Genomic DNA, 19,080 nt, shown 5'->3' on the forward strand with positions numbered 1-19,080 from the left:
ATATGAATACCTTGCTTTGCAGTAAAATGTTGAGTTGAAGACACCTGAGTTCCAACAACTGGACCAATTCCTTGGCCTGAAGGTCTAGGTGCCGGTGTTCGAAAATATAGAGTCTAAAGTGAGAGAAGAATTTAACTGTTAAATTGAGAATCTAAGAATCCTTGAAACAACTGCTTTACAATATATTCATAAAAATAAATTTAAAGCAGGCAAAAAATGTTACTAGACCAAAATAAAAAATAATAAAAAAAAAAATTAAGGTAAAACAAACTTATTATCTTTAGAATTAATATTTAGAATGTCATTCTGAATTAAGAATTATTTTTAACTGAAGAAAGTTGTCAAAATTGTTTCTTATTTAAAAGACATATTACACAAATATCTAATAGTAGAGCTAAAAATTAAATGATTTGTTTGAGATTTTTGAATAAAATGATAATAATTGGAAAGTGGTTAGTTTTTAAAGATATAAATTTGAAATAGCAATGCAGGTTTCTTTTTTAAGCAGTTTTACTGGATATACAATTTTCAAGTAGAAAGGCTTATCCTAATTTCTGCTAAAACATTTAAATGAATGACATTGCACTAATTAATAAATTAAAATAACCTGTTCTTTTAAAAAATATTTTGATAAAGAAAAAAGATATTCATTAGAAATATTTAATAGTAGAAATTAATCACTATCACAATTGCCTTCCTTCTGATCCATTACCCCTCCTCTCCCATATTTATGATTAATGTAAAAATATTTCTATAAATATGTAATTCTGTTTATTATAATTCTTAACCTTCATTATTTGTGAAGAGTTTTTATTGACAAATTTATTTCAAGCTATTATTAGCTTAATATCAAAAAATACTGTAAATGTTATTCTTTGTATTACATCATCAAAAGATAAAACCCTGTTTTTGTCTCCTTCACATTTTGCAAATGTTTTTAATAAATTCTTGGTACTTGTGTATTATCTACATGCTATCAGTAAATACTTAGCTTAACCATATGCCACTGACAAACTTCAGACTTAAATATATTTTGACTTATCATTGGTTAACCCAATCAATGGACTTGCATAACATCACTGGTGAACACAGTCAACAAACTCGCATTAAAATTTTGGCTTTTTTTTTTTTTTTTTAAATTCTGGCATATGATTAATACACAAGTGTCCAATTATTAAGTCTTGAAAGAATAATGAAAAAAATTGAGAAAAAATAATACCTCCCAGCTATTCTTTTAACCTTTTATGGGGAAAGACATGCTATTCACATCAAGATGCTTTTGTCACAGAATCGCCAATGACATGCTACATGTCAGATAGTAACTGTCACAGAAGCAAAAATAATATTCATGGCCTGAGATTATTTGCTGGAACTCAGTTTACAGGAACAGTGTTAGGTCATATATTAATTCATTTAGAAGATATATATCTTCTGATTTCTACAAAGTATTGGATATTTTATGTAGTCTTGCAGAAAGTTACTGTGGTCTGCTTTGGCACACACACCACTAAATTTTTTGCCACCGCAAGTAATTAAGAGATGGGATAAAAGGTTAATTAATTGTTTCACTAATTCAGGTAGTCACAATAAAAAATAACTACTATAATATAAATGACTACATACATAGGAATCAATTTCTATCTCCTTCTCAATAATTCCACAAAAATCCCAGTCGCAATTTTAATTTTTTTCCTAACAAATTGAGAAAAAAATGCGATTTTTTCGAACAAAATGTTATATGTCTAGCTGTAAGATAATTATTATTATAGTAACTTTCATGCACACTAAAAGTGTTGACTGTTAATAATAATAAAATATTACATAGATACTTCAATTTAAAAAAATTTAATTAAATGACATGCAAACATGAATTTTGTAATAAAATTTAACTGTGTACTAAAATTTTTAATTTTTCCAAATTATTATTTAAAAAAAGCTTATAAAACTTTCTTATCTTTAATTTTAAAATTTAAATGAGAAAATGAGCTCAATAAAATCTTAATTCTTACAAAGAATTATTTAAAAAAAATAACAGCAGTTAGAATTTACCACTTTAACAATACAGAATAGAAAAGATAACTCATCATATGATTAAAACTAATGTAATGAATTATAATGGGAATTCATAAAACCATATAAGTATGTAAACGAATGAAGTAATTTAGATTGAAGTAAAAATTAATCATACCATTAAACCTGGCTTAGGTGCATCTATGTGGGATCTCATAGCAAGTGGTTGTGAAGAACCACCTGTATTTCCTCCTGTGAAGGTAGTTGCAGGTGCAACTGTTCTAGCAGCAACCAAATTGATTGGTTGAGTATGATCACTCTCTTCATGATCAGCTGATTTACTTTCACTTTTCTGATTATTCATACTAAAACATAAAACATTTTTTTAAGAAACTTTAATAAAATAAGAATTTTGAGAAAAATTCCCTCATATACTGGTTATAGTGTTATTCAAAATTAAAACACTTATATATGAACATTTTTGAAACATGCAATATAGATACACATTTCAGGAAACAACAGATCGGAAAAAAAAAAAAAAAAAAAAAAAAAGGTCTGGGTGAGTGGGTAGGGGAAGGAGGTTCAAGCTCCATTTTTATGAATACAAATCATATAACATAAAATTAGAGTGAAGAATGGAAATAGATATGAACTTGAAAATTATTTTTAAAATGTAATAAAAAAACATAACTTTAAAAATTTTAGAGAATAATATAAAAAATAATGTAGAATAGATTAATACAAGAAAAAAAAATGCAGAATATACATAAAACATATCTATAGAAAATAATGAAGAATGAAATGACTGTATATATTTTCATAACTGCATATTTATTCTAAAAACTATAATTTTTTTTATCCACAGCAATGAGATAAAATAGATCCACAATAAAATAGGAGATAATTTTAAGAGTTTTAAACACAATTAAAAAGTAAAATATTGTACAACAGAATGCAGCAAATATTATGATTATTATTATATGGTGCATTTTAATTTTAGCATATATATCAGTTCCATGAAGAAAACTAGCAAGGAAATGTACATAATAGCATAAATAATTATGAATAAGTAAACTTTTCAAATCTAACAATGAAGAAATAATCAATTGCAAATATTCAGAGATAATTTTTTTAAAAAAATGTATTAGTATTTTACAAATTTAATTGCAATCTGATAAATTATATTAATATTTCATAAATTTCCATTTACATACAGAAAATATAAATTTTAAAAGTATATTTAATCGCACCCATAAGTTAATTCAAAAAATGTATTTTTAGACATTTTTCCAAACAGACTCTTTTTTTTTTTATATATTACTAGTCACTTCAGGCGACCAGCTAGTTGTTATCAGATGAATTGTTTTTTATAACTATGTTCATGATTCTGCCAAATTGTCTGACATTAAAGAGAGCAATTATAATTGTCTTCATTAAGTTCTATTTATCATGTACATGAAACTTTCTAATACAGACAATCATATACCAAAGCACTATTAAAAATATTAACTTTTTTAAATTTGGTGATATTGCACTTTACTCTTTTATTTACCTTGTTAACTAAACAGATATTACGCAAAATCTTTTTTTTTTTTTTTCTTAACTTTCAACAGAAGAAATTGGAAAATATTTGATGAAACAAAGAAAAAGCCTGAATTTCATGGTAATAATGTAAGAAATTAAGCAAGAAATATTTTTAAAAAAATTACCAAAATAAATGTTTTTAAATTACTAGATGTAAAATATTGTACAATTTCTTCAAAAATTGCTTAGAATTCTACAATAAATCCATTAGTGCTTATTAGAAAAGTAGCATTAACAGAAGCAATTTTAGCAATTGAAAAGTTTTTGTCTATTTTGCAAAAGCACGAGAATGTAGCAAATATTAAAAAAATACAAAAAACTCATTAGCATGATTAATGTAAAAATGAATATCAAGATATAATTATAATCCTAATAATTACTATTTGCAAAAAGTGCATTAAAATTGCAAATTCTATGATATTGAAAGTTCAAATTCAATATAAATAAGAATTAAAGAAATGAACATTAATAATAACAAATTACTTATAAAAGAAGAAATCACACAAGATAGACTGTTTCTGAATAGCTAAATATAATACATCATGTAATACTTACAATAAATATAATCAACTTCAAATTTTGGAATGATATCAAATTTGCAAGTAATATATTACTTTCCAAATATAAGGTACAATAATTTTAATGCATATTTATTGAATTTAATGGTAAGTAACAAAAACATAATTAATAACAAATTTAACTTGAAAGTAAATATCTAAGATTTTTTTTCCCCCTTCTTCTAAAGATAAAAACTGAGAAACCAAATATTAACTGTAAAACTAATTTAATAAACTAACTTTAACCATTAAACAATCATGTTAAATAATGAGATACTATTTGTTATTATAAATATAAACTAATATTGTCATTAATAATAAAATAAACTCTTAAAAACAAAGATTCACTGAAAAAAATTAATATTTTTGAAATGTTAATCAAGATTATAATACTCATAACTTCAATAGCTCTTTTAAAACATAACTATTGAATTTAATGGTAAATATCACAAATTTTTTCCAATATTTATCTGTTTTTTTTAATGAAAAATTATGCTTAAAAAAATCCTAAACTTCTTAACCATTGAAATCATCAGATTTAAAACAAACAACAAAAAGGAAATCGATTCGATTAAAATAAAAGATTTACACAAGATCATTACAACGAGAAACGATTCATAATGAAAAGTCTATAAAAACTTCGAACGAAATAATAATAATAAAAAGAAGCTTACATCTGATGTAACGCTGACAACCTTTCAAAACGAGAAAATTTCTTTAAGAAATATCATATGCTTTGATTGCATAAACACATGTTTTACATAAAAATACGATATTCCTTAAAAATATTGCTACGTTAAAATTTAAAATTGAATAAACAATCCAACTTCAAATTAAATGGCAAACCTATTAATGAAATTATTTTTAAAATAATATTCTAGAAAACCTAAAAGATACATTTTCCTGTAAAATTAATGCAGATCAGAATAAAAGCATACTGGAATCGTGTTGAAGAGCTGCCAAGTTTCAGAGCTGTTCCAACAGAGGTTGAGGGGGTCTCTTCAACGTCAAAACAATTAGTAAGTATATGATTGTATCAGGTATTTATTATGGACAAGAATTATGAGCGTCAAGTCCAGGTTAGTAGTTCAAAACTAAACGATTCAACGTAATCAAGCGCGCAATTCTAAGACAGCCAAAATGAAACATAATTCGCATTTTTAATAATAACAAGTTGACATTAAATTACAGGAAATACATTAATAGAAATCTTGGTATCGTACCCAGTTACACGAGAAAGATAGCGATAAATTAATACATACTTCAATTTTGGAAATCCTGTGATCTTGGCAATGCCTAATTTAAATAAACATATCTATATACGATATATTTAGGAGAGATGCACGAATTAATAAGCTATCATAGCTGAATTTTCGCATTCTTTTCATAAACAAATGAATTTTGTGGTCGATATATAACCTTGTCATACAAATCTAAACTCCAACTGATCCGATCAAGCAGCGTATCTCAAACGCAGCAATATAAAAACAAAATCAAGACATCCGAAATTCCTCCCTATAGGGAAGATGTATTTTTTTTTTTAAAGCTCTTCAATCTGCGCAAGCGTTACTATGCGAAATTGATGCCAATCATGCAAACAAAAAATCAATACAAAGGGAGAAAAACTGTTAGGGAAAAATATTTTTTAAAAAAGAATTTTTTTTTGGATACATTACATAATTCTAAAGAAAGCATAAAAATTTAGAAGCTGCAGTGATAACAACAAATATATTACGAACAATGCATACTATTACTAGTCTCAAAACTGAATATCGGCGAATTCATGACGTAGAATTATTACTACTTCGATTAAGTTCATCAAATGAAAAAAGAGAGCTTTCTGGAGATTAATTTGATACAATAAATATATTAAATGGTAGGAATGAAAGATAATATTTTCTGTTTCCAAACAGCAGCCAAATAAGAAGATATACAATCGACTTATGGTTTAATGTACGGTCAATCGAAATATGACGTCACAGCCTGCTATCATTCCCCCAAACTCTCAAACTTATCTTTTTTTTTAATTACCTTCCAAGAAATATATGTTACAAATGATATCAATGAATTCAGTATATAAATTGAAAACGGAGATAATATTTCGAAAATTGTTTTGTTTTTCTGATAATTTCTTCCATCAACGATTTCATGTAAAATGACATTAATAAAAAAAAAAATTACTATAAAACTTGGTTAGTGCAATAGAGTATACAGAATCAATTTCATTTTGTAATCCATTTCTTATTTTAAAAGAGAAAAAGCAACATCATGACTTCGTTGCCAAATGTAATTCAACTTGCTCTAGATGATAAGTTATTTGTGTGAAATTTATCATGTGACTATGACATCCCATGATTCCTTTCAAATTCCAAGGACTTTTTTTTATAAGTACTTAAATACCAGAAAATAGGTTTTTCTCCCTTATCATGACTTCAACATGTCTTAAGAATGACAAATTAGAAATTTTACTCCTGTAATTTTGGATTTTTATGCAAAATCTTTTAAGATTTAGTTTCTTATTTTCGTAGATGGTTGTTTTGATTCCCTTGTAATTTGTGGTTTCCTTGTTCTAAATCATAAGGAACTATATTACTTTTAATTGGACCACAATCTTTCAGAAATGGGATGGATTATTGTTACCAAGTAAATAAGGTGGTATGAGAAGTTAAATGTCAATACTTTCTTTATATATAAAGAAAATAAGACAATATTATGTTTTTAAATGACAGGATTTATAGGATGGTATTCTTTCTGTAATTCGCATGGTATAAAGTCGTGAAGTAGAAAATGCAACGGATTCAAAGCTACCAGATTTGGCATTTTAGGGCTTACGTGTCATATGTGTTCATTGAGAAAGGATTTTGAAAATTGTAGTGATTGGATTTTGAAGCGTTAAGAAAATAAACGTTCATAGATGGCGCTAGGCAACTAGCGCGAGTGTAATTCAAAGAGTGAGGTCATTCGAGTGTTGGCGCTTGCAGGAGAAGGAGTTACTGAGCAGAGTAACTCGAACGAATCTGAAATAAATCTGTTAAGTTTTCTATTTGCCTAATTTTTTTTAAAGCACTCACGAACCAGCCACGACATTTGGCGCAGTCGTCACGATTGAGAATCGAGTGCTATTTTTGACGAACTTGAAATCGAACTTTATTCGATAAAGGTGTGTGCTTTCGGTATCGATATGGCCTTCCTAGGCAGTGCGAAAAAGGAAGATTTGAAGTTGTTGGCGGAAGAGCTGGGTGAAACTGTTTCATTAGAGATGAAAATTGTGGACTTAAAAAAATTAATTACTGGAAGTGAAAATTACGAGGAAGAGTTTGTGAAGAAACAAATGATAGTTATCATAGAGGATAGAAAAGAGAGAGAAGATCAAAAACGAAAGCAAGAAGAACAAAAACGAAAGCAAGAAGAACAAAAACGAAAGCAAGAAGAACGAGAATTGGAAGAAAGAAAAATTAAAGAAGAACGAGAATTTGAAGAAAGAAAAATTAAAGAAGAACGAGAATTTGAAGAAAGAAAAATTAAAGAAGAACGAGAATTTGAAGAAAGAAAAATTAAAGAAGAGCGGGAATTGCAGGAGAAAAAGGCACAAGAAGAACGAGAATTCGAACTTGAGAAACTGAGGCTGCAATATTCCAGTGTACCCTTGGATGTCGAATTACCAACTCCCAAGATAGAACTCAGGCACGTGATGCAAAAATTCGATGAAAAGAACAGTGATATCAGTTTATATTTGCTGTTGTTCGAGAGGCAAGCCGAGTGGGCTCAAATAAAACGAGAAGATTACGTGTCGCATCTATTAGGATTATTGCCAACGGATATAACCCAACTCATCGCTCGAGAGCCAATCGAGAAAGTTAAGGACTATGACCACATCAAGAGTTTATTAGTGAAACGATTTAAACTCAGCCCGGAAAAATTCAGGCAAAAGTTTATGACTCATTTTAAAAGACCGGAGACTACCTGGTGCGATTTTACTTACGAACTTAAAAATTATTTTGAGCAATGGATTCAAGGATTGGAAATAACTACTTTTGAAAGTTTGTCGGGTTTAATCATAACAGAACAGATAAAGCGAAAAGTACCTACGGATATTAAAGAACATTTTATTGATGTTTGGTCACAATTCACGAATCCAAACGAAACTGCAAGCAAATTAGATGATTATGAAAATGTGCGATCAAACAGTGTGAGGAAAAAGAAAGAACTATATCAAGAGAATAACTGTTCTAAACATCAAACCTACGACGAAAGAGAAGAGAGATATTTTTCGGAACGGAAATATGTACCCCCGCATCAACGAGAATTCAGAAACAAAAACTTTCATAAAAACGAAACTACAAATTCAAGAAAAGTAACAAGGGACTGTTACGTTTGTGGATTGTCGCATTTTGCTAGAGACTGCCCAAATAGACATAAAAAATCGCAGTTGAGAGAATCTGCGGCAGAAAAGAAACGGGAAGACATTTTAACCGCGGAAATTCAGTCAGAATTAATTAATGGTGAAAAAAGCTTAAATATCAACCCTTTACAATACGTTGATATTTGTGTGGACAATAGAGAACTGAAAACCCTAGTTGACTCAGGTGCTATGATACCAGTTTTAAATTCTAAATATGTGTCGAGTGAACAAAAAGAAAAAGGAAAAATCATTTTAAAAAGTGCATTTGGAGAAAGGATTAACGCTACTCTTTCGAGTTTTCAAATATCATTAAAAGATAAAAACAACGAAGGATTTTCCAGACCTATTGAGATAGTTGCAGCTGTCACGGATAGAATTCAAGAGCAATTCATCATCCCCCCCTCTGTATTAAACTTATTGGGAGAAAGCATAAACCACAGCCGCAGCCAAAACACGTCTGGATTAGAGGCGCCAATGGAAGAGAGCTTTGATGAATTTATGATTTGTTGTGGAATTAGTCAGAGCGAAGAACAACCGAGCGGAAATGAAAGCGATTCTTTGGATAAGAAAAACAAAATTAATGCGTTGAAAGAAGAACAAAGAAAATGTGATACTTTGCTGTCAGTAAGAAAAAATTTATCCCTTGGAAAAGGAAACTTTTTTATGAATGATGAATTAATATTCCACCGGGATAAAATATTAGGCGAAAAAGTGAATCAGTTGGTTTTGCCCAAAAATAAGAGACAGCAAGTTCTTAAATTAGCACATGAATCAATTTTCGGATGCCATATGGGATTAAAAAAGACTAGTGAAAGAATTAAATACAGTTTTTATTGGCCAAATATGACAGATGATATTAAAAACTTTTGTAAATCCTGTAAAGAATGCCAGTTGAGGAGTCCGGAAAAAATGATCGATAAAATTCCTATTACTCCTGTTCTCCGTCCGGAATTGCCATTTGAGATAGTAAATATAGACCTAATAGGACCCATTGAACCCCCTTCTGCTCGTCGGCATAAGTATGTATTATGTCTAATGGACCAGCATTCTCGATGGCCTGAGGCTATCCCTCTTCGTTCGTTAACGGCTAAAGCTACGTGTGATGCTTTATTGGAGATATTCATGCGGACTGGAATACCCAATGTTATTGCAAGTGATAATGGAACGAACTTTATTTCTAAGTTAACCCAGGAATTCATGAAAAGATTAGGTTGTGCTCCCAGATTTACGACGCCTAACCATCCAGCTGGGAATGGCCTTATAGAAAGATATAATAGGGTGTTCAAAAATTCACTCCATCACATTATCAGAACTGATCCGAGTAATTGGGATAAATACATTCCATATATGCTTTTTGCGTACAGGGAAGTTCCTAACTGTACGACGGGTGTTTCACCATTCAAGTTGATGTATGGACGTGAAGCACGAGGACCTCTCAGTGTTCTAAAATCGAGCTGGTGTGGTGATATTGCCATTCCGTTAAACATGGAGAAATCAGTTGTGGATTATTTACAGGAGCAAAAAATAAACTTAGAAAGAGCTGCAGAGGAAGCATCTCTCATCGCTTCTGGTAAACAACAGGCATATGCAGAATATTTTAACCGCCGAACCGCTTCTAAGGAATTTAAGCCAGGTGACCAAGTTTATTTATTAATACCTGATTCATCGAACAAATTGTATGCCCGTTGGACTGGTCCTGGAGAAGTTATCGAGCATTGCCCTCCACATTCATATAAAATAAAACTTAGCGATGGAAAAATTCGGCATTGTCATGCGAATAAAATTCGGAAATACTATCCAAGAATTAATGCTGTAGGTATGATCTTTGAAGATGATGCAGACTTTGGAGAAGTTTATTCATCCCCCAGTTATAAAAATGTATGTTACTGGAAAGAGATATTTGATCAAGTGGATTTGCGACATCTTTCTGAGGAAGTGAAATGTCAAATCCTGAACTTATTGTGGAATCATCATTCAATATTTACCGGACAAGTTAGAGTTGCAAAGGTTGGTCATCACAAGATAAAATTAGAGGACGATAAAGAAAGGAAAAAACCTTACGTGTACAGGATTCCTGAAGCGCTGAAACCTCAAATAGACTCCCAAATCGAAGAACTCCTAAAACTAGATCTAATCGAAGAGAGCTCTGCTGACATTGCTTATCCTATAGTCTGTGTAAACAAGAAGGATGGATCTATCAGGATGTGCGTGGATTATCGAGCTTTGAATGCAGTGACTAAAACCGACGATTTCCCCATGGAAGACGCAACGGAATTAATATATTCCATAGGACAGGCAAATGTGATTAGTGTGTTAGATCTTTTGAAGGGGTACTATTCGCTTCCCATGGAAGAAGATTCGCGGGATTATACATCTTTTAAGACCCATAGAGCACAATATCGTTTTAAGGTAATGCCTTTTGGGCTGAAAAATGCAGCTGCTACTTTTCAAAGGGAAATGAACAAAGCATTGTCGCCATACAGAGAATTTTGCCGTGCTTATATTGATGACATTGCTATATTCTCCAATGATATTTCCTCTCACTTGAAACATCTTCATTTGGTGCTGGATAGATTGGAAGAGCTGCAATTCACTGTTAATCTTTCAAAGTGTGCTTTCGCGAAATCTGAAATTTCATACCTGGGACATATAATTGGCTCAGGAAAGCATCAAGCTGATCCAGCTAAGTTAGAAACGATCTCTCGTTTGCCCGTACCTGAAACCAAGAAACAACTACGTAGTGCTCTTGGCCTGTTCAACTATTATCGTGATTATATTGCGAATTTCGCCGAGATTGCCTTTCCATTAACGGAACTAACAAAGAAAAGGAGCCCTGATGTATTACCGTGGTGTGAAATGCATAGTATTGCTTTTGAAAAATTAAAATCAGCATTGTTACACGCTCCTACTCTACACACTCCGAATATGAGCAAACCCTTTGTGATTCATTGTGATGCCTCGTCAATCGGGATTGGCTCGTGTTTATCACAGACTGTTGATGGAAATATGTGCCCTATCGCTTATGCAAGTCAAAAATTAAACAAAAGCCAACAATCTTGGTCGACAATCGAACGGGAAGCATTTGCAATAGTTTGGAGCTTGAAAAAGTTTGAAACCCTTGTGTTTGGATCGGAGATCCACATTTTTACCGATCATAACCCCCTTCCTTATCTGACCAAGTGCGCTCCTCAGTCATCTCGACTACAAAGGTGGGTATTTGCCTTGCAGAGATTCAACATAACATTAAAACATTGCCCTGGTTCTAAAATGCCGCACGCTGATGCCCTGTCACGTTTATTACCAAAATAGACTGAAAAACATTTTTTTAGTACTAATATCATTTTTCTGTTTTATATATCAATATGGGATTAGTGACTATAAAATAATAATAATTTATGCTTGATATTATGTATATTTCTTTTAATGTTTTTTGTTATTATCATTTTCTTAATATGTTGAATAATTGGTATTCGCAAGTTTAAGAGTATAATGTGCAAAACTGTTTGAAATAGGATTGGTTACAGGAATATAACTTTTTCTAGTGTTTGTTATAAATTTTCATTCAGCAGTTTTCTTTATATTTGAAATATTATTTGAATAATGTTTATCAAGTGAAATCCTTTCTTAATTATGTATTAGTGTTTACTAAGTGATTATATTCATTATAAATTTGTGTTTATTAGTTGATAAGTGATTATATACATTATTAAGTATATATTAACTGATAAGTGAGTTTCTTATTATCAAGATGGTATTTATATTCAATTGTGCATTTCTTATTTTACCTCATTGCTTTCTTAAATGTTTGTTAGAAATTAGTTATTCATTCGAGTTAACTTTGCATTTGTGTTTATTTTTATTTGGATAATTTGATGTTATTAGATACGTTTTAAAATCCAATTCATAATTTTAATTCAGAGGTATGTTTATGTTTTCATATAAACACTACTCTTACGTTGGGGGTGTAGTGATTGGATTTTGAAGCGTTAAGAAAATAAACGTTCATAGATGGCGCTAGGCAACTAGCGCGAGTGTAATTCAAAGAGTGAGGTCATTCGAGTGTTGGCGCTTGCAGGAGAAGGAGTTACTGAGCAGAGTAACTCGAACGAATCTGAAATAAATCTGTTAAGTTTTCTATTTGCCTAATTTTTTTTAAAGCACTCACGAACCAGCCACGACAAAAATATTAATTAGATTTTAATTAATTAAAAATTAATCGAGATTTTTACTTCTTCCGCAATAACTACAGGGCATACTCTTTCATAAAAATCACTTTTTACATTATCTTAAAATTTAAAAATTAGTCTATCTCTGACAAATTTATTATCGCGTCTTCCATTCCCTAATGTCAGAAAAGATTTTAAATACAATTTGTAATAATTCCTTTTATTGTTGTAATGAAAATCAAAGCACGTGAAGGAACAGTCAGACATCAAATCTTACAAAAAATGTTTACTTTGGATATTATTTTTAAAGGTTAATATTTTTTCGATAAATTGTGTGATATAAAAATCGCTGCAAATAAGACCATAAGAAGGCAAGATACATGAATGAAATTTAAAACACGGTCATGACACTATGAAATGCTTTGAAAACGACAAATTTGTGTCTCTGAATATTGACCAATTGCTAAATACTTAAATCCTGAATTTGTATTATTAGAACAAAATTAAATATAAAAAATAAGTTAGAAATACAGCAAAATAAATTAAAAATTTTTAATTTCAAATATTATTTTATTTTTAAGCAAGCATCAACAGCTGTTGTTTTCATAGTTTATACACAAGAATGTCCATTGCATGAAGTCTTAACAAGGATTATATAGCGATATTAAAATTGCATAATATTATTATATTTTGTAGAGCTTACATTAATTTAAAAACTGCAGTAGTTCTCAGACTTTTTCATCAGTCAAAAAGGCAATCCAAAGTATCAGAAAATGAACTGAAAGAGAGTAATATCTACATTTTATTAGTTTATATGCTTAAAACATTGTGCCATTCTGAAGTCATCAGTCCAACAGTTAATTCTCAAACGTCTTCCATTCAGTAAACTTTTGGAAAACTTCATGTTCTATCAGTTTTGCAAGCTGTATAAAATAATTGAAGATTGATTTTATTTTGATATTCCGCACTATGTTGACCAATACATGTTAATTTTGATTAATCTAAGTCTTGTAATCAAAAAATTTGAAGAATTCTGTCCAAAATGCCTTTAGGAAACTATTCGTAAGGTGTTAAATTTTCCTTCTTAAAAAAAATTATTTCTTTAAAGTTCAAAATTTACTTGAGCTAAACAGCATTTTTAATAAATTTTTATTAATTCGCCTTGCCTATTAATTTGTCTATTTGGTACATGATCTATTTGGTACAGTTAATCCCAATGCTCTAGATATTTGAAAATTTAAACATAACTCTGAACTGTATGAAAACGCACTATTAATTCGCTTTCTTGTTTGTCTGCTCGGTTAAATTTTGCAATTGATTTCAAACTAATCGAAAATTTCATTGGCAAGAGAGTGTCATAACAATTCATAGTCGTGTTTGTGATTTTTATTAATTATTTGAACAATTTCTTATTAATTCTTTTTTTTTTGTCTTTCCTTTGGGCAGAGATTTTGAAATTAACTTTAAGCTAAACTTCGGCTGAGCAAAAGATTTGAACTTTAAAACTTAGCATAGAACTGGATGATAATGCAATATTAAAACACTTTCTTGTACATTCGATACAAATTTTGGTTTGGTACAAAATTTGGAAAGTTTGGTTAAAATCGGTTGAGAAATTTCACACACACAAGATTAAAAGACAGAAAATAATTATTTAAATAAAGCTTTTTTACTTTCTCGTTTAAGTAATATAGAAAAAGTAATCGTCAAAAAATTTCAACTCGATATATTGACGAATCTCTACGTTTTTAGACCTCTCTGAGTTCTGGAAAAATACATTCTGGAAAATGACAAAGGTAACTCAAAAACGCTTTGAACTAGACAAATGAAATTTACCTTACAGTCTTTACCCCGAATTTGTAGATTTATATTAAATTTTGAGTAAAATCTGTTCAGAAGAAGCATTTGTTTATCTGGTTGTTCAAATATAAATTAAAACGACAACTACAAAATGTAAAGAACTAGATAGATAAAATTCAGAACACCGATTTAACGTCTATTTTATAAACACTTTTCAAAGTTTGAGTCAAATCCGTTTAGGGTTGATCGTCTATCAGTCTATGCTTTCAGAAATATTTAAAGGTGATAACTCAAAAACGCAATGACTTAAATATATTAAATTTGGCATAGCATTTTTCAACTACAAATGTAGTTTTGTATCAAATTTTTTATTTTAATCGGTGGATCAAAAACGTAAATATGATTTTCAGATTCTAATAGCCACATGTTAGGAGTTAATATCTAGAGATGCATAATCCACGATTTTTTGAATAACAAATAATGTTGCTATTGTTATTTTTAAATATTTGTTCCAGATATCTGTTATTTCAATCATATTATTAATTTAAAATTATTATTTAATATTAAATATAAAATTTATTAATTGTAATTAATACTTAATTTACTAATTTAAGTAACGTGTGATTGAATTAATTTATCTATTTCAGCTTACTTCTTAAATTTGATTTTTTTTCAAAACTATTTACTTAAATTTTGTATTGGAGTAAACCATTTTCTGAAAAATTTGAATTAAATATAAATGTCATTTCTTTAAATTGTTTACTTTAGTTCTATATTCTACCAATAGATGGCGCCAGCAGTAAATGAAATATATGCAAAGTCAAATCACAAGCAATTAAAAACGATTTGTATGGAACAGTGCATCGACACATATTCGTCATCAATTAATATCCAAAAAACTCGTCAAGGATCACTCTATAGATTCTGTACTAATGCTTAATTCACAACAAAAGTTAATATTTCGTAATTATCGTACGCCAGTGTCATGCAGGGTATTCTCTAGGATGGCACCTTTATTAGATATCTGGGGTAACCTTAAAATTCTGGGAAGATCACTCCCCCTGGTTTTAAAAAATATAACTCGTCTTTAAAGTGGACTAAAAAGCATGAAATAATGTCATTTAGCCTCATATTGATTCCTAACTCAATACAGACTGTCCTTAAAATTTGTGATTATGAATTTTTAAGTCACCGTACAGATTGCCCTTAAAATTTATGATTATGAAGTTTCAAATTCCCTATATAGATTGTCCTGAAAATTTGTAATTGTGAATTTTCAAAAATCACAATGAGTATCAAGTATTCATAATTTTTAAAATATATCACAAATTTTCCGAGTATCTGGATGGGGCTAGGACTAATTATTATATATTTTGTAGCTCCTTTCAAAAACGTGGTATAGTAAAATGATGGATAGAATGCTTAAGTATTGAAAAATCGATGATATTACTTCTTCAGCCTGAAAGAATGGTACATTAATATAAAATGGTAATTAATATATTTTATATTAATATAACATTAATATAAAAAGAGCTTTTCTCAACTAATCTGTTGAAAGAATATAAATTTTCCATTTAATTTTATGGTGGTAGTGAAGATTTCCTAATCTAATGACATCAAAATTATCCATTAAGGGTGTCAATTTGGTGCAAGAAAAAGCATGCAGCCTTTTTAAGATACATGCCAATCATGCTTTGTTATTATACTTTTTGGCAGTTTAGAAAACTTATTCAAGAATTAAATAATTTTGAATTTGATGTACAAACATCAGAATTTTCCATTCCTAAGTGGCACATATGAACATGGGCACACAATTTTAATATCATGAATTTAATTGTTAAACGTCCCTCAAAAAAAGTAAAGAGAAAATAAAAAGATTTTCGCAATAAGAAAATCATTCAATTGATTGCCTTGTCTATTAAATACCATAAATAAGAAATTAGGCCTCTGCTGAACATATTCTAGACTGTTTAGGACATCATTGAGGAGAAATTTATTCTTCTCCCTTCCTCGTTTTTGACTTTCTTCTTGTCAACGGATTTTTGGATTTGGTCTGACTAAGTCAGACCATGGAGATTAGCAACAACAACAACAACAAGAAATTAGAAATTATACAATATTCGCGTCCAAAATAATAAATATTTTGAGCATTGTTACTTATCGTACTTTTTGAAAGCTCAAAAAATTGTTTTGAAATTTTTTTTACCTCGTTCACAAAAATGATAAACGATATACGTTTTTACTTATAGGGTGGCGACAGATGGCATCAATGCAAATAAACAGTAAGATTATAATATATGAAATCAGATCGAAAATAAACATTTTTATAAATAAGTATAAATAATGGCTAATCATATTTGAGAAAAAAATTTAAAATAAAACATTACAATGATTAAAATAGGTCCCAAATATGTGAAATTAAAAACTGATCTACAACTTGCTTGCAAGCGTTTAAAAATGCTTCAAGCTAAGAAAATGGAATTATCTCAAAGACTACAGAAAGAAATCGCAAATCATTTAATTAAAGGTAAATTCATGCTTGCAAAAATCAAAGTTCAGACAGTCATAAGATATGAAGCAATTCAAGAAGCAATGGAAATTATTGAAATGCTCTGTGAACAAATATTAGAGAGATATGGTTTATTTGAAGAGATGAAAGAACTTGATCCAAGTCTTGAACAAGCCATTTCTAGTCTTATCTGGGTGTCTCCATATATGCGATCCGAAGTTGGTGAGCTCAAAGATATTTTTAAGCAACTGTCTGTGAAATACGGAAGTGATTATTCTAAATCAGCTTTAAAAAATAAGCAACTCACGGTTAATACTGAGCTCATAGAAAGAGTGAAATTAACGATTCCATCAGAAGAAAAAATACAGGAATACCTGAGAGATATTGCCAATAAACATTCTGTACCGGAAGACAGAAAAAATGAGATGGAAGTATACTTCTCAAATTCAAATCCATTCAAAGGTAAAAGAATAGGCCAAAATAAAGATACAGTCGAGAATACAAGATTCCCCTCTGCTCCAAATAGCTCGGTTACTATGGAAGATGTTGAAGATCCAGAAACCTTTGAAGGATACGGATCAAGCTTACCTGATACATCTGTTAGCTGTAAGAGAGCATTTAGTACCTTGAAATTTGAAAAGAATAGAAGACCCAGAATACATTGGAGGCGAAACTTCTTCAATGACAATACACTCCCTGATATTCCTGAAGAAAATGAGAGCATGGAAATGGAAAATTCATTGCCTGACCAAGAACAGGGATTGATTCCAAAGAAAAATGACAGTAATGATGATAGCGTTAATAAAGGAGATTCTATATTTGGTTCTGTTTCGGGGCGACATGACACATCTGGAACATTTAATGCAAATAGCAGGAAAATTTCAGATTCTTGGAATAAAGAAGTACCTACAACAACTGAAATAAGATCCAATCTTCTCAGATCTACACGCAAGAAAAAATGCAATTTAAGAGTGAATATTCCTACCATATATGATAATGACTCTGAACCGAGTTCTTTAGAAGAAGAAAGACAAAACTTTTCTAAGAAAACCGAGTATAGTAATTTAAATCTTGACGACAATGTAGCGAATGATTTTGAAGATAATAATGATTTGGATCAACCTCCTTCTTATGAAACGGTGGTTTATAATACAACAGAAGATAATTTGGACATTCGCCATCCTTACCAATTTGAAGTCGATATAAAACTTGAGTGTTTCCCACAGTATCCCACTTTACCAACTTGTCCTACACTTAATGATATGTCTGAGGAACGTTTTGAAAACACGAAACCATCCTATATTAATGGTAATTCAGAAAAAGACAGGAAAACTTATTCAGATAAAAAGAAAACTCCTACATAAAAGTGAATCTCGCGAAAAGTTTTCACTCTTTCTAAATGTAAATGGAAACAAGATGAAAACTGCCAACAATTCTCACTTATAATTACATATTTTCAAAATAAAAAATTAAATAATTCATTATCTTTTTTGAAACAGTGTTAATTGTTTGTATTTTCTGAACTATACATTGAGAAATTATTATAATTATCAAAAAATCTAATCACAAAATTTTGATGATAATCTCTGTCTCTAGTTTCCCCAGTGACTATTTACTACATTTGTGTTAGAGGTACACGTTTCATACATACTCTAGAACATGGAATGCTTCAAAATTTATCCGAAAAACATTGCAATGCAAAGTCTGAGTTGAATTTATGATATTGGATTGGAGGAATGCCTTAAAGCATATTTGTGCTTGATGCGTGATATTGTCAAAATATATCACTGAACCTCCCGAAGTCTGAAAAATCTATTTCTAGAATTATATTAATGTTTTAATCATTAAATTTGTCCATCTGTTTGTGTATGTGCATGAAAAAAAATAGCGATGTAAGAAAGAGACGAAAATTTAACGTGTCGCATTTTCATCATAACTGCAGATGTGCGACAGATTTTGCAGAAACTCCCTGGAATTTGTGTAAATCTTTGAATCTTGAGAAATATTTCCTGTGATTTTACTCATTGCAATGTGAAGAAAAATTAGATGGAA

At 29.9% G+C, this 19,080-nt stretch overlaps 2 protein-coding genes across 2 annotated transcripts in view; one reads left to right on the plus strand and one right to left on the minus strand.

The window, feature by feature from the left end:
• The window catches only part of LOC129965422 (histone deacetylase complex subunit SAP130-A-like), a 33,053-nt gene extending 27,367 nt beyond the window's left edge, over positions 1-5,686 (minus strand). The window contains exons 1-3 of the mRNA XM_056079275.1: positions 5,414-5,686; positions 2,189-2,375; positions 11-113 (exon numbers count right to left, since the gene is read on the minus strand). Coding sequence (XP_055935250.1) covers positions 11-113; positions 2,189-2,374 — 289 coding nt within the window. The 5' untranslated portion in view covers position 2,375; positions 5,414-5,686. The remainder of the gene's footprint in view (positions 1-10; positions 114-2,188; positions 2,376-5,413) is intronic.
• Positions 5,687-8,670: 2,984 nt separating this feature from the next.
• On the plus strand, positions 8,671-16,805 carry LOC129966395 (uncharacterized). The gene is made up of 2 exons (XM_056080819.1): positions 8,671-11,660; positions 16,769-16,805. Exons 1-2 carry the CDS (start codon positions 8,743-8,745, stop codon positions 16,803-16,805), a joined length of 2,955 nt encoding a protein of 984 aa, XP_055936794.1. The 5' UTR covers positions 8,671-8,742.
• Positions 16,806-19,080: the final 2,275 nt, after the last annotated feature.

Source organism: Argiope bruennichi, chromosome 4, assembly GCF_947563725.1.
Source record: "Argiope bruennichi chromosome 4, qqArgBrue1.1, whole genome shotgun sequence".
Lineage (NCBI taxonomy): Eukaryota > Metazoa > Arthropoda > Arachnida > Araneae > Araneidae > Argiope > Argiope bruennichi.